General features: G+C 38.2%; 1 protein-coding gene across 11 annotated transcripts in view; it reads left to right on the top strand.

The window, feature by feature from the left end:
- The window catches only part of synrg (synergin, gamma), a 68,641-nt gene extending 41,498 nt beyond the window's left edge, over positions 1–27,143 (top strand). For 8 of the 11 annotated variants that reach the window (XM_066662486.1, XM_066662485.1, XM_066662480.1 and 5 more), the window contains 9 exons: positions 6,310–6,834; positions 8,861–9,024; positions 9,228–9,281; positions 10,709–10,805; positions 14,042–14,190; positions 16,232–16,342; positions 18,101–18,139; positions 22,672–22,704; positions 26,038–27,143. In XM_066662486.1, the coding sequence (XP_066518583.1) occupies positions 6,310–6,834; positions 8,861–9,024; positions 9,228–9,281; positions 10,709–10,805; positions 14,042–14,190; positions 16,232–16,342; positions 18,101–18,139; positions 22,672–22,704; positions 26,038–26,169 (1,304 nt within the window). In that variant the 3' untranslated portion in view covers positions 26,170–27,143. The remainder of the gene's footprint in view (positions 1–6,309; positions 6,835–8,860; positions 9,025–9,227; positions 9,282–10,708; positions 10,806–14,041; positions 14,191–16,231; positions 16,343–18,100; positions 18,140–22,671; positions 22,705–26,037) is intronic. The other 3 variants (XM_066662484.1, XM_066662490.1, XM_066662482.1) reach the window with 2 other exon arrangements.
- The last annotated feature ends 383 nt before the right edge of the window (positions 27,144–27,526 follow it).

The raw sequence follows: 27,526 nt of genomic DNA, 5'->3' as shown, positions 1-27,526 counted from the left end.
TAGATGGATTGGCTACTCAAATGTTCATAGGTGTGAGTGTGTGATGCCTTGTGATGAACTGGTGCCCCCTTGAGGGTGTATTCCTGCTTTTTTCGCTCAGTGAATCTGTATAGGCTCCGGACCAGACAATGAATGAAAGAATGAATCATCTTTAATGGATTAGCTGGAGAAGAGACATGTCTCTCATCAACAGACATAATCAAACAAAAGAATATCAGATTAAGATTAACCTCCAGTTTTTATTTTTGTTTCATTTATTTAAAATACCACTAGTGTTGCTCTCTCAAGTTTAAAAGGATGCTCTGGCTAGACTAGGAAAACCCTTACACCTTGGCAGTGGATGGAAATTTTGAAACATCCAAACAGTTCTTGGGGGGGTGAGGATGAAATACACACAAATATCCACATACATTGATTTCTGCCTCAACATGATTATCTGAATCATTTGGAATTTTCACACAGTGTATTCCAACTCATAAATCTACCTTTTCACCCACATTTAGCCCATTTTACTCACAATTTCACTTATGCAGAAGACAATGACAGGCCTTGCGATATCTCCTTCAAGGTACATCATGAGAAGATACTTGATTTATATCTGGCTGTGCAAAATAGGCATTTTGGAAAGCAGAGAATATCACTGATGAGACTAAAAAGTGAGACGTATGGAGTGTTGAATGACACTTGTCTACTCTGACCAGGATGCACTTGAAAACTTTCTTATATTCATATTAAAAATGACACACTGGTCAATATAGGAAGAAAAAAAAAAAAATATATATATATATATATATAGGAGGCATTATTGCTTTCCTCCTCTTTTTTAATAGCAGCCGCCATTCTTTCTTTTGGTTAGAAAAACAGTTTTCATGTTATATTCAGAAAAAGAGTAAATGTTGCCTAACAGCTGAACTCTTCCTCTATTGGTTTTTGGTTGGTCCTTTTCAGGTTGGTTTATCCTAAGTCTTGACAGTTTTGTGTTAACACTGACGTTGCAGATTTATGCTAGACTAAATCTGTGTTTGTGACACTAGCCTTACAAGTTTAAAATAATAGCTAACATGACACCCAGGCTGAAGGACTTTTAACATGTAAATTAATTAGCGTTACCTTATTCTGTCAATATTAATATTAGAAAAGCAGGTCTGTTATTAGTAGAAGGAACTCCAGGTTCCTGGGATTCATTCTGATGTTTCAGTCAGAAATGTGTAAAACCGACCCAACAGCAACTTCAAAAGCCAAAAAAGAACATCAATACTTTAATCGCCCTGACTGGGACTGAACGTACCATCAGCCAGTGTGTTACAGAATCTTCAAAAAGCACAGTGGAGAGCTGCATGTTATAACTTCCTGCCTTTGTTAGGACAGATGAGATGCGTAATGAGTCCAATCCCAGCTACATATATACATAAAAGTGATATATAAAGAGAAGAATGATACTGTCTATTTTTAGCTTGTTGTGACTGAGTGGGATTGGGAGCTTTAGAGATGTCTGAAAGAGCTTGAATTTTTTTTTAAATTTATTTTCTTTGACAATGGTCTCACATGTGCTATTAAATTGCAAACATAGACTAATTATGGCAAGAACTCTGGAGATGGAATTGATTTTTAAATAGCATATGACCTCCCTAACACCACGTTTAAGTTCAAGACACAAAAATATTGAAACTTTTTTTTTTGTTGATTTATCTTGATAAAACCTGCCTTGTGTCCAAAATGGCTCATTAGTCCCTATTTGTTTCACTACATAGTGTACTGTCATAGGGAGCAGAATTCAGAAGGGTAGTGAATGATTTTAGACACTACCTCATGTGGATCTTTACTAAATCACTCTGTGGATTATGGATAATCAGGTACACTCCTTTTTGCAGTGCATAGTGGGATTGTTTGAGTACACTGAAAATGGTCTACTATGTTTTCAGACACTGCTACAAAATGGCGGAACCCCGCAATAGTGCACTAAATAGGGCACAGTTTCGGACACAGAATGGGTTGTAGTTAAAATGGATACAGCTGAAAGTACCAATAGAGTCTTGCTGTAGACATGAATTTTCTGCCTCCATGATGTCACATGCACTCTGCCACAATGAAAGAAGTGGCAAAGCAGAACAGTTGCTTTTGGCTGTTTCGGCTTAATGAAAGAGACCTTAAAACTGTGTCATCTTTATAGAGTTCGAGAGCTATATTTGATTACCTAATTGTTAGTGTAGTGATTTCTGGTGTTGTATAAGATGACAGCTAGAGAAATCCCATTGAATGTGTTACATGCAGCAGAGCATTAGCTTGCTGTTTCTGCTAATAAAACAGACCCAGTAACCTTATTGCCATGGTAGGGTTTTTTTTGTTTGTTTGTTCGTTTTTTTTTAGTCACTATTTCATGCCTGAATTATCAGCTTTACACAACAGTTTGTGTTTTGTCTTTGTTTGTCAGAGTGACAGAATACTCGTGATAGTTATACTTTTCTAAATACCTGCATTGTTATTGAATGTCATATGTTTTTTCAGTGTAATTTTAATATATATCCTTGTGTCAAATTGTGGTTATTTATTTAATTTAAATCTTGGGCTCATTCAAATGTTTAAATTTATTAAACCACAATTAAACTTCAAATAACACATTTTTTGTATTAAAATTAAACACAAAATTGAAAAATACGGCTAAAACTATGATATAACATATATTTAAAATAAATAATGTGCAATAACCAATATCAAATCAAATCAAATTTATTTATATAGCGCTTTTCACAACTGATGTTGTCACAAAGCAGCTTCACAGAATTCCAGTAAGACAAGATTTGACATGAAATGTAAAGACAAATGTAAAACCCTCAAGTGAGCAAGCCAGGGGCGACAGTGGCAAGGAAAAACTCCCCCAGCTGAGGAAGAAACCTTGGGAGGAACCAAGGCTCACAAGGGGTGACCCATCCTCCTCTGGTCAATCTACTGGTGATGATAGTTAGTAGTCCATGAGAACTTCAGTGTAGGGACAGCTTCAAGGCACTTGGTGGTTGCTGGAGCGTGGGCAGCTGGTCTGAAGCGTGGAGGAGGATCTCGACAGTCATCCATCAGTGTCCAGACAGACAGGTGGGCAGTCGTTTACTCGGAAAGATGTAAAGGGATGGAATTAGTTTTGAACTGTTTTGTGTTTGTAAAGTAGAAAATATGAAAATTTCCAGAGTGTGGCTAATGACTCCGGCAGATCTGACTATGACAGCATTAACTAAAAGGAGAGAACCAGGAGGACACACAGACACGGGAGCATCCTGAAACACTGGCATCCCTCCGCTCCACCGTCAACAAACCTGAGTGATCGCGAGAAGCGGCGGGACGACAGCACCAGCGTCTCAGTATACTATAATTCCCTGTGTCCATGGACCCCCCGGATCTGCCGCCTTTATCTATGGGGGAGCATTAGCTACCAAATGATAAACTAAACAAATGAGTTTTTAGCCTACATTTGAAGATTGCGACTGTGTCTGAGTCCCAAACATTTTCTGGAAGATCATTCCAGAGTTGGGGGGCTTTATAAGAAAAGGCTCTTCCCCCAGCTGAGGCCTTCTGAATTCTAGGAACATTTTAAAAATCCAGTATTCTGTGATCTGAGTGAACGTGGAGGCTCATAATAGGAAATTGTATCTTGGAGATATTCAGGAGCAAGCCCATGTAGAGCTTTATATGTTAATAACAAAATTTTGTAGTCAATGCGGAATTTAACAGGCAGCCAATGAAGTGATGATAAAACTGGGCTGATATGTCCAAATTTTCTAGTTTTAGTGAGGACCCTAGCTGCAGCATTTTGAACTAGTTGAAGTTTTCTTAAATTGCTGCTGGTGCATCCTGACAGTAGTGCGTTACAGTAGTCAAGCCTTGAAGTAATAAAGGCATGTACTAATGTTTCTGCGTCCTGGAGGGATAAGGCATTTCTAATCTTAGCAATATTGCGAAGATGTAAAAAAGCTGTCCTAGTGATACTACCTATGTGTTGATCAAATGATAAATCCGGGTCAATTATGACACCAAGATTTTTTGCTGCTGAACCAGGTTTAACTGGAAAGTTAGCTAGATTTAAAATTAAATCTGATAATTTATTTCTTGTCACTTTTGGACCCAAAAGCAGGACCTCTGTTTTGTTGCTGTTTAGAAGGAGGAAGTTACGCAACATCCAGCCTTTCACGTCTTTTACACAGTCCTCTATTTTCTTTAATCTGTGTTTGTCATCGGGCTTGGCTGAAATATACAATTGTGTGTCGTCTGCGTAACAGTGAAAGTTAATGTCATGGTTTCTTATAACTGTGCCTAGTGGTAACATGTATAGTGTAAATAATAATGGTCCTAAAATAGAGCCTTGTGGAATTCCAAATCTTACTTTAGAATAATTTGAATTTAGATTGTTTACTTTTACGAATTGATAACGTTCCGTTAAGTAAGATTTGAACCATAATAGGGCTGTCCCTGTGATTCCAACCATGTTTTCTAACCTTTCTATGAGAATATTGTGGTCTATTGTATTGAAGGCTGCGCTTAGGTCAAGAAGCACCAACAGGGATACGTGGCCTTGATCAGAGGCAAGAAGAAGATCATTTGTTATCTTGACTAGAGCTGTCTCTGTACTATGATGTTGCCTGAATCCAGATTGGAATTTTTCATATATATGATTCTTATGTAGATATGAACTAAGTTGTTGGGCCACAGCTTTTTCTAAGATCATAGACAGAAATGGCAAATTAGAAATAGGCCTGTAATTAGACAGTGTACAAGCATCAAGATTTGGTTTCTTGATCATAGGTTTAATAACTGCTAGTTTAAAAGCTTTGGGTACATGGCCCAGACTAAGGGATGAGTTTACTATAGTTAAAAGAGGATCAATAATAGCTGGTAGTACTTCTTTGAGCAACTTTGTGGGAATTGCATCAAGTGTGCAAGTTGTACAGTTTGCGGAGGTGATAATCTTCTCTAGTTCTAATTGTGGGAGTGGGTAAAAGGTTTCAAGTCTTTCTTTTACAGTTATATTATGTTTTATTTCATTCACATCAGGTGGCAGCCAGGATGGATTTGATCCTGTGGCTAGAGTTTGTTGTCTAATGTTTGTTGTCTAATGTTAATGTTACAATATGTTAATGTTACAAAACATACAAAATAATATTACAAAAGTTCATAAAGCAAAATTTGCACCAGACATGGTTAACGTGCCATAGCACATGCTGTGTGCGAAACACTTCTTTAATCAATGTAGTCTTTCACATCGTCCGGGCGCCTAACACGAACAAAGTTCCTTTCTACTGTTCAGCAAACATCAACAGTTGCAACATTGTTCAGTGCCAATGACAGAGTGCACTGACGTCATGAATATGAGAAGCAGTGTGTGCATGTCTACAGCCAGACCCTTCTCCAAAGTACACATCAATATGTTGAAGACTTGATATATGAATAATGTTCCTGTGTCCTTCCTGATACACAGGGTTTATGTCAGTAGTGGCACGATAAGTTCCTTCCACTTCACAGTACTCTGTTCTGTAGCATTCCACCTCTTTTTACACTTCTTAAAGTAAAGGAGGAACATAGAGGGAATAACTCATTTCTTTAGAGCTGCCACATAGGATTAAAGTCTGACTCATATTGTAATGTCTTTATTTGTCCCTGATTTTAAAGGTGACATATTATTAAAATAATAATTTTGCCAACATGTTTGCACATGTATTTGGAACATTTCCCAACCAACGTCCAAGTCTTGACATGTGGCTATGTAATAATTAATAATGTGGTCTGCCCAAGTCAGAAAACAGTAGAGGTAAAGATTTTCCCCTGCTGCTGCTGCTGCATTAATGTAGTGGAGATGCATAGAGAACACTGCAAGATAAAATAGTTTTCTGAGAGTCTGATCCTCTCGTACTAGCTCAACACACACTAACACACCACCACCACATCAGTGTTACTGCAGCTCTGAGAATGATCCACCACCCAGATCATACCTGCTCTGTGGGGGTCCTGACCATTGAAGAGCAGGGTGAAATGGGGATAATAAAGTATGCAACGAAAGAGTTAGACTACACTCTGTAGAACTACAAAGTACTCCTGTATGGTCAGTGGAGCTGAGGAAAGGTAGGTCAGCACTCATGGAATGCCTCTTGTACAATTAAATTAGTTGTTCAAGACTAACCCTTGGTTAATGATAATTACATATTAGTGGTCACCTTTTCATATGCAGACCATCACTGTCAAAAGGAAGCCCCTCAGTTCTGTTTGCATGCTGTTTAATCAGCTTGTGTCATGCTTGTGAGCTGCAGGTTTGTTCTGTTGTCATTCCAGATACAGATGACCTAAAGTTCGACCCCTTTGGCAACTCAGCCTTGAGCAGCCTAAGCAGCTACGACTGGTCAGAGAAGGACGATCAGGCTCGGAAGCCTCAGAGCACTGCTCTAGGGACTGTGCCTTCCTCAGCTGTCCTCCAACGAAAGGAGACTTCTTTTGGAAGCTCTGAGAACATCACACACACCACAGTAGCTAAAGTCACCACCTTCCCCATTGAGGATGCTGGCTGTTCTCTGGAGGGCGGCTTCGCCACCTTCACCGACTTCAACTCTGCAGAACAGGCCCCTGCAGAGGAAGAGGATGATTTTGGGGACTTTGCCAGCACTGTCTCGGAGAAGTCAGACTCTCCACCCGGTCCCTCTGAAATGGGCTTCGAGGGATCAGATGAGTTTGGAGCTTTCCAAGGGGACAAGCCCAAGTTTGGCAAATCAGACTTTCTCAAAGCTAGTGCCCAGCCTAAAGTGAAGTCCAGCGAAGAGATGATCAAGAACGAGCTCGCCACGTTTGATTTGTCTGTACAAGGTTAGTAGCTATTTTGGTGGTAACAGATCATATTTTTTTTTTGTTTTTTTTTCAGAGCACCAACCCAAATCTTTCCATTATTATTGATTAAGTAAACCATCAAGATGTGAAGAGTGTTTTCACATGAAATGTGCCCTATTTAAAAAGATATAAAACATATAGCTATAAACATAACTTTCATTTAAAAAAAGGTTATAGGGTTTCTTCCCACAATCCAAAATGGACATTGGTAATTGAATATTAACAGGTCTGAATGAGTGAATAGGTGAGTGTATGTTGCCTTTCATTTGATTTGTGCCTTGTCCTGTGAAAGTAATTACATTATCGACTTGGCATACAATATATTGAGGTTTCCTGAATAACTGTTGTTGACTTTAACATTTTGCATTGTGTTTACTGATGTGTTTGTTTAAATAAGAATGGATGTCACCAAAACTTTGGCAGCTCGCGCTGTTCTGTACTTTTTTTTTTTTTTTCTGGTCTCTGTATTCTGGGGCCCTTATGTCTATTTATTTGTAAAAAGTGGTTTTATTTTATTTATTTAGGATATTTCAAAATATTTGCATATATATATATATATATATATATATATATATATATATATATATATATATATATATATATATATATATATGCAAAACATGTAGATGGTGTAAGATTAATTTGCATAAATCAGCCTATTGACCCACCCTAGTAGCAGGTCCATGGCTGTAGTGATTCTGGCTGTCAACAGATGGCAGTATGGTGACTGAGGAGTGCGCCAAGCCCACCAGAGACAGATGAACACAGCCACACAGTTTTCATGAAGCAGCATTAACAGGCTGTGCGTTCTCCCGTTTGTTTCTGACCGAATTTATTAGGGCTTCCTCAGTGTGATAAAAGCTGATTTGCTTCATATGCACCCCACTCCTCACACCCTCTGCCTCCACCTTGTGCTAAATATAATTTGCTAGAATGAAAGGGTTTTATTTTCCCTGTCCCCTGTTGGAGAGTAAATCTGATGAGTGTGGCTCACGCTGCAATGGATTAGTGCTGGAGGCTGATGTGGTGCTCTCTGGGGGGTGTTATTACCTGTCTTGATGGACACTGCTGGACTAGCCTCTGTCCTTCTCTCCTCTCTGTAGAGCCCACCCTCTGTGTGTGTGTGTGTGTGTGTGTGTGCGTGCGCATTAAGGTTTGTGTGTTTGTATGTTTGGGAGCCTGCGCCACACTTCACTGTATGAAGTCTGATGAATTATTCATATTCCCATTACTGGGCTGCTGTTTTGCTACATAATTATCATACGTTGCAAATTAGGTATTTGTAGTTGCTGTCCTGGTCCCAGATGGATTAGCAGCAACAGTTTTTCAAGCTGAAAGTTCAATTATTGAAAGGAGTAAACAGCTAGAGTCATGTATTAAATACTTACATGGAAAAATAATAAACAGCTGTACAATTCGGATTAGGAAAACCTACCTTGTATCTACACTCATTGTCCCTTTTATCAGCTCCACTGACCATACTGGAGCATTTTGTAGTTCTACAATTACAGACTGTTGTCCACCTGTTTCTCTGCATACTTTCTCATCCCAGTTTCACCCTACTCTTCAATGGTCAGGACCCCCCTGGGACCAGAGGAGCTAATAAAGTGGACAGTGATTGTTCAGTGTATAAACTCCATAGGAAATTATTGCCAATTAAAATGGGATGCTCACCCTGCCAATTCCAAGTGCTAATGGAATTTTATTGTGATTATTAGCAGGATATTACTGGGACTTAAACTTCATGAATATTCAGTAAAGAGTGCTTAATTTTATTAGCATTTAACTCTATATTCTGACAAAAAAACAGCAGTGCCATATTATTAATAATATAATGGTTATATAATGGTATAAAAGTTAGCCTTTCACTGTAGTTAAACGGCTACCTACCGATACATTAATCAATTAACCAAAATACATTAATTATGTAGTGCAGGGAAATCAACACCAAACTACATTATTAAGACCTGTTTGGGTTTGTGTGTGTTTGTGTGGCTGCGTGCAGGTTCCCATAAGCGTAGTCACAGTCTGGGGGAGAAGGAGATTGTGCGCTCCACTCCGTCCCCGGCCCCTGAGCAGCTGTTCCGTGACCGCTCCAACACCTTGAGTGAGAAGCCAGCTCTGCCAGTCATCCGTGACAAGTACAAGGACCTCACCGGAGAGGTGGAGGTCAGGGTTGCTCTTTCTTTCTTTCTTTGTTTCCTTCTCTCTCTCTCTCTCTCTCTCTCTCTCTTGCATTGCTACTCTCTTCCAAGTCCGACAAAAGCACTGTGGACTTCTGAACTTGAATTGATTGTCTGTCTGATTTTTTTAGTTTGAGTTTTCATTCATTTTCTATCTGTCTCTCTTTCTCTCTTTCTTCCTTTACTCAGGAGAGCGAGCGCTATGCGTATGAATGGCAAAGGTGTTTGGAGAGCGCACTTCAGGTACTACATCACCTAAACTAAGATGACGTCAACACAGATCTGGATATTTTTATAACTGTGCTTTTGTCTGCATTTTCGCCTCCTGTTCACACAAAAAACAATGATTTAGGTCACTGAAAATGGAGGTTTTCGAAAATGCTCTCCAAGTTGGGGAGTTTTGTAAACTCTGTTGTCAGTGTCCTCATGTAGACGAGGAAAACAGTTTTTGGAAACTCTCACGTGACATATCATACCTGTCTTTGGCTGAAATTCAAATTCCTTATACAGGGTAGGCCATTTATATGGATACATCTTTATAAAATGGGAATGGTTGGTGATATTAACTTCCTGTTTGTGGCAGATTAGTATATGGGAGGGGGGAAACTTTTCAAGATGGGTGGTGACCATGGCGACTATTTTGAAGTCGGCCATTTTGGATCCAACTTTTGTTTTTTTCAATGGGAAGAGGGTCATGAGAAACATCAAACTCATTGGGAATTTCACAAGAAAAACAATGATGTGCTTGGTTTTAACGTAACTTTATTCTTTCATGAGTTATTTACAAGTTTGTAACCACTTATAAAATGTGTTCAAAATGCTGCCCATTGTGTTGGATTGTCAATGCAACCCTCTTCTCCCTCTTCACACACTGATAGCAACACTGCAGGCTTCCAGTATCCGTAGTTTTAGGTGTATCCATATAAATGGCCCATCCTGTATATTGTATATTTTGATCTAGATTCTCTAATTTCATGACTGAATTAGTGCAATACATAGGGAGTGTGGAGTGATTTGGAATGTCTCTCATGCTTCGTGGTGTTTTGATGTCTCTCTTGAAGCGGTATTATGGCGTGATAATGCAACTCTTTTTGTATTCATCTGGACAGGGATATTTTCAAAAATGGATTGAGGAAAGTCTCGGTTTCTAAAAATATCTGGATCCGTGTGAATGGGGCCTAATAAATCAGAATTTGCTCAGTAGTAATGGAGGATGGTATATAAAGGAATATCAACTTTAAACATATTTCTCTCATTAATGTCAGTAGGATTGCAAAATCAGAGCCCATGTTTTCAGATTTAGGCAGACCACAAAAAAACACTGGGTGGTCTTGTTTGTATTATTGTGTGTGGATTGTAATAATAATAGTTCCCATTTAAGATATATATTATTACTTTTATTCACATAAAGCACTCTTTAAAGATTGCGTTGAATTATAGTCTGTGTTTCCCTAGAAACACATTTGTTATTTCTTTTAATTAAATGTTACTTCTGAGTTTAATATATCTTTGCTAAATTTAGTTTTGTATCACCTTCTGTTAGTTTTCATGTTCATATGAAGCATTTTCTTTTTGTTAATGGTTTATAATACATAAAATGTACTGTTTAACATTCTCTCTCTCTCTCTTTCCTTTCTGTCTTTCCTTCGATCCCACTCCCCACTCTGCAGGTGATCACCACAGCCAACAACACCCTTAATGGCATCAGCAGCTCTGCTGTGTGTACTGAGGTCATCCAGTCAGCACAGGGCATGGAGTACCTGCTAGGTGAGACCCACCTCTATTACCACTCTCCCACACCTTGCTTCACTCCCTCTGCTCCACTTTTAACACTCGGCTGCTTCTCCTTACTGAGTTCAGTGCAAGAAAAAAGACCTAACTGTTCCTGGGTCAGTATAACTCACACTAACCCAGCTTCAGGCTTCCAGACAGCACCAAATGAGCACTGCAGGGGCCTTCTAGCAAATAATATTTACCATTTATCTTAGAGAATTGACTAGGCTTGACCTCATAGGTGATTATATTCTGAATTTCTGAGGGCTGGCAAAATTGAACAGCTTAAATGGTTGAAAAGGTGCTGTACGTGACCTAAAGGTGCACAAAAGTGTATAGATTGGTCTTGTAGTCCATGTCCTATATCAGTCAGAAAGCAATCGAGCTAGCAAAAATGTCAGTCTGGAGACTTCCATGCATGAATTATTCTTTAATTGAACATTTACACTGCTAAGCAAAAAAAATGCATATACTTGCGCATATTTTCAATTTATCGTCTACACTTTCAGTATAGGCACGAGGCCAACAAAAATGCTTCGTTTTTTTCACATTTTCGACAATGTGAGCAAACTTTTAATGCAAACATTGAAAGTATTAATAGATATATGTAGACAATTTGTACATGTTCACACTGGAGCTTTCCTTTGGTCCTCTTTCTACTGTGCTGGCAAGAGCAGCCTCCATCAGCACTACAGCACCACTAGTCTGTAAATAGAGAAATACTAAGTGTATATCTAGTGTATACTAAGTGATGGCAAGACATCTAATATTTGTGCTTTAATTAATGCAGTTATGATTACTTGTCCATCTTTGCTGAGAAAATATCTGTAAAAGCAGTACCACCTTCTCTGAAACACACTGTTACGACCTTTGATCAACTATGGAAAGTGGAGACGCTGTGTGGACGTCAGTCTTTCTCCACTGGGAGCACTGTTAGGCAGAGGAGGATTATAGACTAAACTGATGTCTCTGATCCGCAGCAAATGGTTCTGCTCTTTTGTCATTTCTCAACATGTCCTGAAGAAACAACAGCTTTGTTCTTCTCATATTTTTTCCCATTTTTCATCGCATGGCATTCGTTACAGTGGAGAGCCTGCAGTGCCAGTTTATCATTTTATAGATTTTCTCAGACATGTCTTATCTCACTCTCACATTAATATTCTCTCTAACAGCAACTGTAGTACTGCAATGCATGATATAAAGCACTCCATTGTGGAATTAATTACTTTCATTGTTAATTGTATCATTCCATTTTGTGATGATTCCTGATCATTTATTGAATGTGCTCATTTTGTTTAGCTTTTGTATATATGCTTTTTGAATAAAAAAAATAAACTGAAAATAAATCTTTAAAATCAAAACAGCTCATAAAGGAATATGTAGAATAATGTATTTTTCTCATGTGCTCCCCCGACAGCTGCAGAGAGTAATTCACTAATACTACACTCCTCCAAACATTACATAGTGAAATCTCTGCAGTGCTGAACCCAGAGTAGCAACAACAGAGACTCTGTTCTCTTTATTACATGTATCTGTAATATTAAAGTAAAAATACTAACTAGTGTTCCTTTAATCAGTTAATTTATTAGAACGTTATCATTAAATAAGTACCATGTCACAGAATATTGTCCTCAGGACTAAATGTTCATGGATACCTAGGAAATGTCATCCTTTACAGGTGCTTATCCGATTTATTCCCATCAGGATTGGCTTTTAGGAAAGTTATTCTTCCTTCTCCCCTGTGAAAATAAGTTTAATTGCTGGCTATTTTTCATTAAACTGCTCTTCTGATAACGTTAGTCCTCTATAGCATCAAATCTGTGATGATCCATTTTTTTTTTATTTTTGGGGGAAAATGGAAGAGCTCGTCTGAACTCTTGGCACAGAACATAAAGAACCCACCCCGCTGCCATTTCACACAGCTACCCTGGGTTTGAACGCATATATTTCGACTACAGCTGAGAGGCAGCGAATGACAAAAATGTAGTCTTTACCCCTGGGACGCTGCTGAGGACATGGACATTATGTATAACGGTACCCCAGTACGCCATGTGCTAGGCAGGAACAAGCATAGTCACCAACAGAAAGGAACTTGACACTCTTGGGGGCAAGAAAGCTGCACCAGTAGTAAAGCCAGAGTGGCTGCTGTACTTTGAAGAAAACTCTGTACTATTACAATTTTAATCACAAGGTGATTAATCATGATTATTCTCAAATTAAAATGTTAGTATTTCCTTGTTTTTTGAAAGGAGATTAAACGATTAAATGTGTAGAGTGGAATGCATGATGAACTGCTTAGAAGAAACATTTCTTTTTTTACTTTATGACATTTGACTTAGAATCTCTTAATTGTCCGAGCAAATGTTTCAGTTAGAGAGTTAACATCAAACAAAATGAAGCTCGGACACAATCTTTAATTGACAAAATGTCACCACTCAGACAATAAAGCACCTCCATATTCCAGTTTCTACAGCTTTATAAGAGATAAATGTGTGAATTTAGCCAGGCATGAGAGGGGAAAAAAAACATGCTGAACTTCTCTTAGCAGCTGTTTGTTCATGTATGTGTAAGTTTAAGAGAGAGACACACTGTAGGAGTGGGAGTTTGAGATTTAATCCATATTTCCACATAAGCATAACTACCTTCAGAACTCAACAGTAAGGACACTGTTTACATCGCCAAATTGAACCGTTAATATGTCACTAGGCTCTGTGAAATGAATTATGGGAGAAATTGAAGCCAAATTTGGTAATAAGTTAAATGTGCATTTGATGATATCACGTTAAAGTTTCCAGTTAAATCATGTGTTAACTTTGACAGCATTAATTCAAATGGTTTATAAATTGTTCAATCCCTAGTGATGCCATTTAGGGATGAAAAATTAAAAAAGAAAAACTAAAAAACATAATGTGTCTGGGTGAATCGCTTGGCAGCTACCGTCCTCCTTCAAGAATGGTGAATTCCATTGTATTTGTATTAGTGGCAGTGATGGCTGGTTTCACATGTATCAGTAACAGCATCTACTAGATCTCACTGACCCTGCTCGGCAGCATTAGGTGATTGGGAATGTGTAAGTTATCGAAGGAACTGTCAATAAAAATAAATTGAAATAAATTAGGGAGGAAATTGGGTGAAAAACTATAATGGATTACTTTCATTTTGGTGTTTGCTGTGTCTGTAACATAGATAGAAATCAGTGCTTTTTTGACAGTAAATTTGTGTTATTTCAGGCGTGGTGGAGGTGTACCGTGTGGCCAGACGTGTGGAACTGGGGATTAAGGCCACAGCGGTTTGCTCAGAGAAGCTGCAGGAATTGCTGAAAGACATCAGCAGAGTGTGGAACAATCTGATGGGTTTTATGTCTCTGGCGAATCTTTCTGTGAGTCCTTATAACAGAATGACACACAAATGTCACACTGTGTTCTCCCTGAAGGTTTTTGATGCGTGTCTTACTGGAGACTTTGTGTAGTCAAATGCAGTCAACCATGTTCAGTTGTGTCTGCACATTTGGTATTACACATTGCCAGTAGAATGGGACATGGTGGAGCAGCTGCACAAGAGCCACATTCATCATGTCCAAAGCCAAGTGCCTCATTGAAGAAATTTTACTTGTTGATTTCACACACACACACACAATTGAGATTAAAATGTATTTGTTTTTATTTATTTTAGATTTTTTTTTGTTCATAGTCTAAAGCAGATGTCTTCAATGTCCAGCCAATGTGACACAATGCGTCTGTCCCAACACCTAGTGAGCTGTCTACATGGAGAGCCTTTTATGTCATAGTGTACAAACTCCCAACATACAGGCTGTCCCAAGAAGCCATGACATGATCACTCTCTAATTAGTGTGTCTCAACCTGGACCCAAAGTCTGGATTTGAAGACTGGTCTAAAGCCTACCCCAGACTTTACTAGCATGGCTCCTTTAAAACTGTTCTAGCTGCAAACTGAAGTCACTTCTTTCTACTTTGCAAGACATGCAAAATGCCTTAGTTTAGGTGTTTCTTTGCATTTGCCTAAACCCAGTGAACGAAAACACCTAATCATGCCAACAAATAATTGGAAAAATATTGCAGGCAGTTTAAATAATTGCAGTCAGGTTATATAATTATATAATAACTGTGACAGACCTATTTAGAGGGGTTCAAACCATGAAGCATGCTTCTGTGAAGCAAAGTGCATTCTCCAGTATCATTTGGTAGCTAAATTCACTAATACTGCTATGGCTGAATTACCATCAAGTTCTCACACATGTTTTTTAAAGGAACACTAGCTAAGATTTGTTATTTCTGCTCCTGGTCTCCCCCTACAGTTGCAGATTGTAATTCACTTTTACAACACAATCCTAAAATCAAGTGGAGGTGGGTGGTGGCAATTCCAGAAGTTACATAGTGCAGTTTTTGACTAGCAATGACAGAGGCTCATTCTCCCTATTACAGAGCTTTACGATGATTTTAAAGCTGTAATATAAAAAATAATACATCTTAGTGTTCCTTAGTTAACGTCTACTGTATAGATTTGCAGAAGAGTAGAAGTTGATACTGCAGCAAAGAGAGGACAAACTCTGGTTTTATGTTTGATAGCAGGAGTGTTATATGAGCAGATGTCTATATTTTTGGATGTAATACATATATCTCATCCTTGTCCAATGAAAAACAAAAAATAAATAAATAAATAAATAGAGTAACCTTACAGGAGAAGGTAAAAATATTTTTTACTTTCAATGGAAATCAATATAAAAAGACGTTATTCTAAGTAAATGGAGCATTTCTGTTGGCCCATTTACACAATTTGAAGGACAGCTGCTGCTGTTAAATGCCGTAGTTTACAAAAAAAACATATATATATATATATATAGAGAGAGAGAGAGAGAATTTTCTACAAAAAAAAAAAATTATAATGTGGTTTTCTCTAAGGCTGTTTGGCGCTTCATGAAACAGATCTCTGCTCAGTAGCAGACTGTGCTGTACAGAACAAGAAAAAAAAAATAGATGGGTTTGTGCTCTGTCTGCTGCTCCCTCCTGGGAGAATATTGCTTTTCAAATGCCAGCTGATAATATTCAGTGTGTGTGTGCGTGCTCTGGGCGAGACTGAGTGGGAGTTGGAAGGTAGTCTTGCGAGCTGTCTCCGCACACTGTCAGAAAGCACCTGATGCCACAAGTGCTCAGAAACATAATGAAGGTGAATGTGGAAAAAGACGACGGTGTCACTTTCTATTCTGAGCCTTTTCTAGTCATGCAGGAGTATTGATCGGCTGCACTGATGCAGTCATATGCCTTGGGGCTGATGAGCAGCTTTAGTTTCCGTGACAGCTGGGGCTTTGTGTGGAGGAGAATGCATGGTAAAGCTTTTATTTCTTGTTGTAAAGCACAGACATTCATGCTTATGTGTACCTGTCTGTCTCTCTGTCTTTTCCAGCCTGATGAGAGCTCTCTGGACTTCTCCTCCTGTATTCTGAGGCATGGCATTAAAAATGCGAAGGAGCTGGCTTGCGGAGTGTGTCTGCTCAATGTGGACTCGCGCAGCAAGGTCTGCACCACACACGATTATTAAAAAAAACAAACCAGATATAATATTCATATATTCCTTTATTGACCCGTTCACCATGTTGTTTGCAGTGCTGTTTTAAAAGTCAAAGAACATACTTCGTTTATATAATTTTCTAAACAGAATAGCCCCCAAGTTATACAATTTTTCAGTGCTCACTGAAAGAAAGTAGAGTACATATATTTACCAGTAAATTATATTAGCCTCAACAACTAAATTTGATATAATTATTTTTCTTTATATTTTATAAACTTTTATAACAGCTCCCATTTTTCAATGGGCCAATCTTTTTTTTGGTTTATTTTCTTAGCACACTTAGCCCTCTATATCCATGGGTTTTTTCATCCAAATTTGCCATCACTAAGCACTATGTAGCATCCACATGAATGAGGTGATGTGTAGGCACCCTGCTGTAACCCCCTGCCATTTCACAGATTCTCAGACTCTTTCCAGCACTATTTGTTTGAGCATTCTTCACTTAAACAACACAGTACAACAACTATTTACTTAGCGTTTACATTATACTGGGTATTGTAAGTAATCTAGAGATGATTTAAAGTGTACAGGAGGATGTGCCTAAGTTATATGCAAATACTACACAATTTTACCTTAGCATCTGCAGAAGTTCTGGAACAAGTCCCATGCAGACTGTGGAGTTTACTCATACTTTACAGCTGTACATCTTTCACACTCTTAGTGCTAGGTAGTATGCTCACTGAAGAATTGACAGAAGCACCTGTGGATATTTTTCAGATCTAAATAATGTATGGTACTTAATAATAGATGTTTGTTTGATAACGACAGTTTTGTGGTCTCAGAAATATTGCACATTGGTAAAATCCCACTTACCCCAAGAATCCCCAGTTCCTAATTATTATTCTTTGATATTTCCTCTTTGTAATACACTGAACGATCACTGGGTTAGGAACAACTACCTTGTATCCACACTCACTGTCCATTTTATCAGCTCAAAAGATCATACGGGAGCACTTTGTAGTTCTCCAATTACAGAGAACTACCTGATTCTCGTGGTGGGATATTTTGTCATCCCCATTTCATCCTGTTCTTCAATGGTCAGGACCACCAATGAGCAGGTATGATTTGGGTGGTGGATCATTTTCAGTGCTGCAGTGATACAGGTGTGGTGGTGTGTACCTGCGTATTGTGCTGGAACAGGTGGATCAGACACAGCACGGCTGCTGGGGTTTTTAAACCCCACTGTGTCCACTTCCTGTTCACTTTATTAGACAACGCACACAGTACACTGTTGGCTGGATATTTGTGGTTGTTGGACTATTCTCAGTCCATCAGTGACACTGAATGGTCTTGTGGGGAGTCTTGGTCATTGAAGAGCAGAGTGAAATGGGGATAAGAAGCATGCAGAGAAACCGGTACACTCCAGTCTGCAATTGTAGAATTACAAAGTGTTCCTGTATGGTCAGTGGAGCTGAGGAAATGGACAATGAGTGTTAGATTGGTAGATGTTCCTAATCCAGTGATCGTTCTGTGTATGAGAGGATTTACTTTCTTCTAAAGGTGACTTCATATTATTTATGCTCTGTTTTGATTAAATAATTAAATGAAGGGTGTTCTTTGATTTATGTGCAGTAAATGTGTTATATACCTGCAAGCATAATATAATAGCAAGGCAAAGTGCATGAAGCTTATTTCACCACATGCACAGCTCTCACATAAACAAGTGCATAACTGACCTTTTCTTTGGCTTTGGGCATTTTGCAGAAGAAAGAAGAGAACACTTTTGGACGTCTGTTTAAAAGAGTATGATGCATTGATCTCTGTTTTACTTGGGGTCAGGTCACTGACTCTGCAGTGCCAAAATGACCGGCTCTACTCCTGTGCCTCTACCTCTAGAGTGCCCTCGCCATTTGTATTAAACTATAAAAGCTTGACTGACCATGCTGTCTCTCCTTCAGACAGACAGCTCAAGGTGGTCTTGGCTGTGCTTTTTTTATGAAGAAAAGTTTCAGAGGCTGGTGTACTGACTTGTCATTTTAGCACCTTGGGTCAGGTGGGGAGAGCAATCTGGGAAGCTTTGTGGCAAAAAAGGTAGAGCTACTTCAGAAGCAGGTAATTTGGCAAACATTTATAATATAGTGAATCAGCCAAGACTTTGTTTCCCACTGTTTGTATTTGTAGCGTTACAAATAAATAAAAATAGTACCGCTGAGTAATATGTAAGTAAATGTAAATAAAAAGAATGTAAAGATTTGCAAATCTCACAGAACCACATTTTATTCACAATAGAACATAGAACACATGTTGAGATATTTTATGAAAAATTAATTTAAAAATTTAACGGCAGCAATACATCTCAAAAAATGTGGGATGGGGCAACAAACATTAGTATTAATTATTTTGCCATTTGCAACCATTAGTCGCATTTTTTTGAATGATAGGGTCTTAGTTGAGACATTTTACCATTTCATGAAAAATATTATCTAATTTACAAACTTGATATCAGCAACACATCCCAAAGTATGGGACAGGGTCATGTTTAGCATTGTGCATCATCCCCTTTCTTTAAACAGTCATTAAACATCTGGCAAGTGAGGAGATAAATTTTTGGAGTTCTGGGAGAGGTATGTTGTGCTATTCTTGTCTGATGTAGCATTCTCGCTGCTCAGCAGTCCTGGGTCTTGGTCGGATGTTTTGTTTTATAATACTCTATTGGTGAAACTTGTGAACTGCAGGTGGCTAATGCAGAAGCTGGACGATTCATCTGGGAAGCCCTGCTGTTGTGATAGATGCAGTATGTAGTTCAAATTTTCTTGATGAAATATGCAAGGCTTACTCTAAAAGAGATGTTGTCTGGATGGGTTCATGTGTTGTTCTAAAACTTCAATATACTCCTCTGCATTGAGAGTGTAAACTGCCCACGCCATAGGCGTGTAATGCCATACCATCAGAGATGCAGGCTTTTGAACTCTGTGTGCTGATAACAAGCTGGAGGGTCCCTCGCCTCTTGAGTCCACAGGACACTGCATGTGTGTTTTCCCAAAAAATAATGTTAAATGTTGTTTCCTCTGTCCACAGAACAGATTTCCATTTTGCAAATTTTTCCATTTTAAATGAGCTTTGGCCCAGAGAAGTTAGCAGCGTTTCTGGATTGTGTTTATGTATGGCTTTTTCTTTGCATGATGCAGCTTTAACTTGCATTTGTGAATGGCAAGCTGTATTGCATGGCAAGAAAATTATTATTATATTATTATTAATTATTAAAACTATTACTATTATTATTATTATTATTAATTTTAAAAGAGCAAAGAGAAACTAGACAAGCCTAGTTTTGCCGGACATGCCATCTGGCATTTCAAAAACAGGAAATCCCAAATCCCCTTGTCTTTGGAAGGTGACAAGAAGTTTTGATGCTTCATATCAATAGATTTGTTTACAGTAATAACAAATAATTAAATAATAAAAATAATTTATCTTGTTGCTGACAGAGTGTGTGTGTATGATCATAGAAAGCCTGTTATTTTCTGTTCATACAAAGCTACAGTTTACCAGAAAGTAACAAGAGAACATTGAAGTTTTTGAACATTCTAAAACCAAGCACCGTAACATTTTATCAACCAAGTAATCTACACTTGATAAAGGAACAGGGTCTCGCTGGAACTAGATATTTATTACTGACTTACATTTCCAACTGATAAAATAAACAAGACTGAATTTGTTACAGCAGTTGGTGTATTTGTTTTGAGCAACACCTCACTCTGGGGTTCTGATTTAATAATCCAGAGATTATGTCCGTTTTCGTGAAAAGTTAAATAAAAAGCTGTGCAGATATAATTTATTCGTCAGAAAATCAGTATCGGTGAGATGCGTCTGTGAAAAGCGATTTAATTCACAGTTCCTACTCATATATGTGTGTTTCAACATTTGTGTCAGTCAGTAAACGCATATGCCTCCTCTAGACGGGCCCGGCAGACAGTCCGGCAAAAATGTTCCTGAGCCCACTCAGCGATTTCCAGTATAGAATCACTCCTGTTTTTAATGCAGTGCCAACTGAGGGCCCAAAGATCACAAGTTCCAGTATTGACCATCGGCTTTGTCCCATGTGCAGAGGGATTTCTCTAGATTATTTGAATCGTTTCATGATCTTATGTATTGTAGAAGGTGGAATCTCCAAACTCTTGCAATTTTTTTTTTTATCAAGGAAGAGTTTTTTTTTTTTTATTATTTCTGAAGAATTTTAACAGGTTGTCATACCTCTGCTTATCTTTGCTTCTGAGAGACTCTGCCTCTCTAAAATGCTTTAATACCCAGTCATGTGACTTGCTTGAAAATAGCTCATTTAGCAGGGTGTTTTTTTGTTTGTTTTTTTTTTTGTAATAGCACCACTTTTCCAGCTTTTTTTTAATTGTTATTTTTTATTTTTTTTTTGATGTATTGCTGCCATCAAGATTGAAAAAGGGTTAATGGAGAGAGAAAATATATCACTTTCAACATGTGTTCTCTGTTCTATTCTGAATAAAATGTTGGCCTGTGAGATTTGCAAATCACTGCATTCTGTATATGCCATGTTATTTAGTGGTTTTAAGCTTCCATTGCTAGTTAATTTTTATATTATTTTATATTATCTTTGTAGCTTCACTACAAAACAAGCAAACATGGGACACCAGTCATATCTTGTCTGACTGACTATATTTTGGGCAAATAGAATATTCTATACGTTTAACATTTGCCAAATTACAGCTTAATTTTTTTTGCTTTAATCAACTAGTGCTATCTGTTAACAGGAAATGTCAGCTAATGCTTTTGGCAGGCTTTCTGCCCAGAATTGTTTTCATTTCTTTTTTTCAGCATGTTAACCATGATTCACTCACAATTATTTACCCACACATTTTCTATTGATCACCACTAAAGGTCAAAGGGAGTACCACCTGTTTTCCACATACCTGCAAACACTTTGAATATTCCGCATTAATTCCTGTTTTCCATGCCACTCTCAATCCTTTCTCCTAATAACTGTAACACCACAGCCAGTATATAGAAGAAAAATAGTCCCGGTGCATTAAGCTATGCTAAATTTCTTTTGGCAGGTGGTCAAACTGAAATTAAATAACTGACAAAAATTATTGGACAGGGAAGATACAGAACAAGATTAGAAGACAAGAGCTGTGGTGGCGGGCTATGAAGAGCAGATGTGTCCTAACCATCCGTCACCCAGCCGCAATACACAGGTGCTAACCAAGCAACTGATGTCATCCAAGCAGCGGCTGATTTATAGAGTCGTTTCAGCCTGCTTCCAACCTCTGATTAATGATTCTAGCATTTTTAATTACATATTTGGGAACAAAACTGGCAGAGCTTCAGAGGGTAATGAAATCAAAGCCCCCTTTTCGAAGGGAGTTTGATAGCACGTCAACATTAAGGGATTAGTGTGGCTTGTGTTAGAGAACTGTGGATGAGGGCAGTGGAGTGCGGGTGAAGGAGATTCTCTGTGGGTTTACAGGACAAGGGGGTTTAACATGGTCGGGAAGCTCATTCTGGGCACAGGATTGGCTGCTGGTCAAGGAGAGGCTTTATGGTACCATCCTGCTGCATCTGACATACAGGATGTGTCATCAGGAATGGGCAACAGCCACAAGTTTTCACTCATAGATGCTTCAGTTGAGAATTTTTCAAATATCAAAGAATAGACATTATTCCTCTTCTCCTAAAATCATCAGTCAGCTGAGACATGTTTGGTGTCTGACATGCAGGAGTAGATTCTGACACTGTATGAAACGCTGTAATCATGATGGCTGCCACTCTTGTAGTCGGCCATGCCTTGTATTACAATTAATTTTTATGTTCAGCAGTGTCATACTGTCATGCAGTTCACCATTGCAGTTTGATCCATTATAAGGCTATTTGAACAAGCAATTGGTATTTCATTTTGAGAAAATGGACAAAGGTACAAACCAAACTCATGCAGGCAAAGCATTTTACAGATTAAACCAATTTAGTTACCACCAAAGTTTTTAAATTACTTTTACTGTAATCCCAAACTCACCTTGCACCTTAAAACGTTAAAAACATTAAGCAAATCAATGACAACATTTTAGTTGAAGTGACATTTCATGTTTAAAAAGCTTTTTTTTGTTTTGTTTTGTTTTTTTTTTTTTTTTTTTTTTTTTTCAGCTGATGACAAGTTGCCCATTCCTATGAGTTTTAGAGACTATGGCACAGTGAGATTAACACTTTGGGCTTCTTGGTTCTCTGCGTGCTGCACTGTTACTCACAGTCCCAGTAATCTAGTCTGTAGCTCATTCACACAGTACTGACAGTTTGTATGCTGTTTCCAGGCACTGACAAAAGACCCTGGCAACAAGTTAAGGGTAAATATATCACTTTTTTTTCCTGGTATTCCACAAAAGTTTAAGAAGGCTATTACCCCTATTTTTCTTCCTTAGTCTTCTTGTAACACTCATGGTTTTTCATGGCCTGCAAATGTGTAGCATTTGAGCTTGCAATCAGATTTAATTGACCTTTAAGCAAAGTGAACAGAGGTCACCACCTTTCAGCTGACATTTTTCTTCCACCTGCTCACACTTTAGTGGCCTGAGCAGAGATGGATGGGCAAATTACACATGAATATGCAGGAGGAAAAAGAAAGAAAATGAATGTGGAAAGAAGATAGGATTCTTAGTTTAGCAGAGTTGCTTCTTCATAACCTTGTGAAAAAGAGGGGCTACATTACTCTTTGGGCCAGTGTCCTTTATGGCGCTATTCCACTGCATGGAACCTGCATGGCTCTTTTGTTTTCCACTGGCCAAATCTGGTACCTGGTCCCTGGAAACGGGTAAGTTTTCAGTCCCAGCCTGCTCCGTGTTCCAACCATGCCTAGTAGGTAATAAACAGTGACGTATAAACCCTGCAGAGCGCTGATTGGCCAGAGACATGTCAATCACCACGAAATGCAGAGCTCATTCATATCCAACACACATTCGCCGCTTGTAAAATCTCTGAAGTTAGAGCAGTTTTCACATTTATTTTTTTAATCGGACTCACAAAGGCAGCTCGTAACTTCACCTCGAGGTGTTTTGAAGGGGTTTATATGCTCCTTGGGCTGATGGCCGATGAAAATTTCCAGTAATGGCCAAACGTGCAACAAGTAAAACTGATCCGAGAGAACTGGGGTGCAGTTCCGCGTTCAGTCCAAAAACGGGCCTAACTTTAGTTCATAGTGATTCCTGTTAGAGACTGCATTTTTTAACGTCACCGGCTTCCATTTAGTAGGAGAGCACTGTCAGTGGAAAAGCGACAATCTTCAAGCGTGTCGAGTAGAGCCGTACCCATGCTGTGGAAAAGCACCATTAGTGTGTAGATATGAAAGAATCGGTGTTATATCGATGCTAGTAGGGCACAACTTACTATATCTTCACTGTCCAATGAAAAACGTGGATTTTTAGTTCACTACATTGTCTGAACACAGCAGCTGCCCTTCACATAGTGTGCAAAATTTCAAAATGCTCCAGAATGACTTGGAATAAAATCTTTTTACATTGAAAATTAAGGGTTTTTTTCCCTTCTCCTGTAAATTTACTATTTTGGAGGTTCATGTTTGTCATTGGACAGCGATGATATGTTGTTGTTTCTTTAACAATTGAGAAAAAAAATGAATACTATAGTTTATAGTATGTTTCAGATCTGAAGCACGAGTGGAACTTATTGAAAGATTTTAAAAACACCTTATTGGTGAATTGCATTAAAGCTACCCATCAATCAAAAATTGCAACAAATATAACAAGCAGCTCAAAACATTCTCAAGTTTTTTTTATTATTATTATTATGTTTAGTTTGGAGTACAACATATTCTTTTGTTTGTTTGTTTTTGTTTTTTTTTATTTGTTTGGTTTTTGAAGAGTGGGGCTAAATGAAATGTAATCCATCTCTCTCTCGCTCTCACTCTCTCTTGCTCTGTGTGTGTGTGGGAGGGCATGATTCACCACACATGAGTCATTTCTCTCAGGCTTCAACACATATTTCATCAGGGATGCAAACACTTGATCTGTCCTGCACACACACAGACACACACACTATCATCTTTTTTCACGAGCTCTGCAGATGTGCCTTTTAAAAGGAGAGCTCAAAATCAGCATATCGCGCAAAACTTCATAAGCTTCTTGACTTCCCACCTCCATGTTTAGACTCTGTGGAAGAATAGCAAAAGTTTATAAACCCTACAAACTCTGTCAGAAGAACATAGCATGGGGCTCATTAGCCACTCGTCATAGATAGAATTGTTCTGTCCTCAAGTGAAATGCCTTAATCACATCTTCAAGTATGTTCCCATCTCCATCTAAAGAAGCTCACACTGGAGGCCTGTCTTTATTGAGCCAAGCGAACTTAAAATGATAGTTCAGTATAAAATATTTTTCTACAGTTTACCCCTTAAGACATGTTTGTTGCCAAAATTTGTGGTTTAGTTTTATACTGGAGCTACAAGGCTTAAAATATTCATTTTCTCCAACGAGTCATCCTCATATTGAGAAAAAGCTGCAGCAAAACTCAGCAAATAAACAGAGCATATTCTGTAAATATAAAAAAGAAAAACACTACACAGCTTAAAAACACAAACCACAGCTATCAAACACACACACTGCTATACAAATAAAAAAAAAATATTGTTGCAGTAAAATAAAGCATGGTTTTCACTGGCTCTGATTCACAAATATGCATATCCTAATCTGCAAATTTGTGAATAATGTTATAGTTAATAGTTTTACCAGGAACAAACGTGGAGATTTGCAACCAAATTCAAACTAACTTATTTAACTTATAAATTATGACTTGTATAAATACATTGCCCCTCAATAGTAGATGACACTGTGAGTTCACTTTATAAGATGACAGGCTGTGATCCGACTCCCTGTTGATAAACAAGTGTTAAGCTTGATTGGTTTCCTCATAAATGTAATGTATTGGTATTAAAAGGAACGTATCTTGAGAAAATGAGTGTTTCAGTGCACACGCACATTCATGTTCAGATCTGAAGCACCTACAAACCCGCAAACTGTGAACTAAATCATACGACAAAGATGAGCTTAAAGAGTAGAACACAGATAAAGAGCACAGAGAAGCAAGAGTGTTGGTTAAACATGAAGGAAATAATAACAGAGAAGAAAGAAAACCAAGTGCAAATGGCTAAACACTGGATTTTCTGCTCCTCTCCTCACCCCTGAGGTCTTGCACTTAACTGAGCCGTGGCTCAATCTCATTTAAATGAACAGGGCTGTATAGGCAGGAAGAGTGCTGTGGTATTTGGAGCCAAGGTGTAAACTTGTGGAGAAGGGATATAATATGTCCCCTTTAAGTTCAGTTGTTTCAAATTAAATGTATTGTTGCTGCACTAGCACTGCCTGCTCAACAAGTTTTCATACAGCCTTTTTCATAAAGCCCTGTACAGTGTAAGGAACCACGTTTAACAACTGAACACAGTCCTCTTCAAGTATGCAAGATAGTTTAGGTGTGTAGTTTGTACAATGCTGGTCAATGGTTTTAATTACTTTAGCTAGATTGGCTAAACACTAAACAGATCTTGCTGATTCCTTTATGTGGTGAGTGAAATGCTATGTAAAAATGTATTTTTTTCGCGGACTATGAACTTAAAACTCTAAACTCTTTCTCTCTGTTCTCTCCTCTCTTGCTGCCTTGGACTCGGTGGCCAGGCTTTCAACTCAGAGACGGACAACTTCAAGCTGACGTACGGCGGTCACCAGTACCACGCTAGCTGTGCTAACTTCTGGATTAACTGCGTGGAGCCCAAACCTCCAGGCCTCATCCTGCCGGATCTGCTTTGAGCTCAATTTCTCTCCAACTGCCGCTACTTGGAAAAGCTGGGAAAGCTTCCCAGTCCCTCTGAACTCACTAAAGGTCTTCTTGTCTTTATTTATTGCTGTCTTTTTCTCCCTCAGTGGCTTGGTCATTGCTTCTTGAACTGGGACTGTGAAATTCTCAGCATTTGTAAACGTTTATAGAAAACTGGAAAAAAAATCCACTAGTGTAATTTATTGAGATTTTCATGAATGCGATCTTGATTTTTTCTTTTTCTGTGTCTGGCCTTCAGAGGGTAAGCAGAAAGATCAGGCTGGCTTTTAGCTCTCTGCTGTAGAAGATGGTTCTGTATTTTTGACTGAGATCTGTGAAATAATAAAGAAAGCTACACTGCTGTGAGGATTAAGGAATTTAAAGTACAGTTTTGAGTAGCTTAGACAATGTGAAATTACTACAGCTTAGCGCACGTTTTGTCACTTTTCTTTTGGTCATTAATTCATGACTGTATTAAATAATAGTGTATAAATCAAAGTTATTCAGGACATTGTGTATTATTCAGAAAATAACTCACGTCATGCACTTCAATCCTTTAGAGTGGGACTTTTATCTATCCTTTTGCTGGAAATCAATCTTTTAAAGGCTGTATCTTGATATGGAGGGTCTTGGCTTTTTGTGATTTTTTTATTTTTTGAGGATCTTTGATTACAGAATGTATCTGGAGACGCCTGAAATACTGATATTTACAGTTTCTGAATCGTGTGACAGCACCATTGAATGTCTTTTCTGTATTATGTCATGTCTTGATGAACATTGACAGTGTACTTGAAAATAGCAGAGGGTGGCTAATAACTGAATCAATATTTCTGCGGCTACAAAGTTTCTTGGTCCCAATCCAGTTTTAGCTGTCACAAAGAATTAATCTACCTAGGCACATTCAGTGTTCATAACGTAGCTATAAATCTGTTGTTTTACTACTACTGCATCGAATAAAATGCTGTGTGTGAAGGATTGGCCTTCTGTTTATTGGTGTTATATAATGGAGCGTTTAACATAAGCTTTTTTTTCTCTGAGGATTCATTTCCATAACAAATCTCCCCTCCCTATCATTTTTACCTTATTTTATAACAATATAAAAATATTTGAGCCAATGACAGGGCAAAATAGTAAAACAAATTTTTAGCTACTGGAACTTTTAAGGTTGAATTGTTTTTGAAACAATTGAAAAATAATCTTGGTTCTTTGGCCTTAACATTGCAAGATTTTGAATCTAATGCCTTAGCTTTCTGAAACACGATAGCTTCCAGTCCCATCTCTCAGCACCATGCTAGTAAAGGCAGGCATCTGTTTGCTAACAACATAATTGAGAAGTTTGTGTTAACTTCT

This window comes from Hoplias malabaricus, chromosome 1, assembly GCF_029633855.1.
Source record: "Hoplias malabaricus isolate fHopMal1 chromosome 1, fHopMal1.hap1, whole genome shotgun sequence".
NCBI lineage: Eukaryota > Metazoa > Chordata > Actinopteri > Characiformes > Erythrinidae > Hoplias > Hoplias malabaricus.
This window is presented reverse-complemented; position numbering and strand designations above follow the sequence as displayed.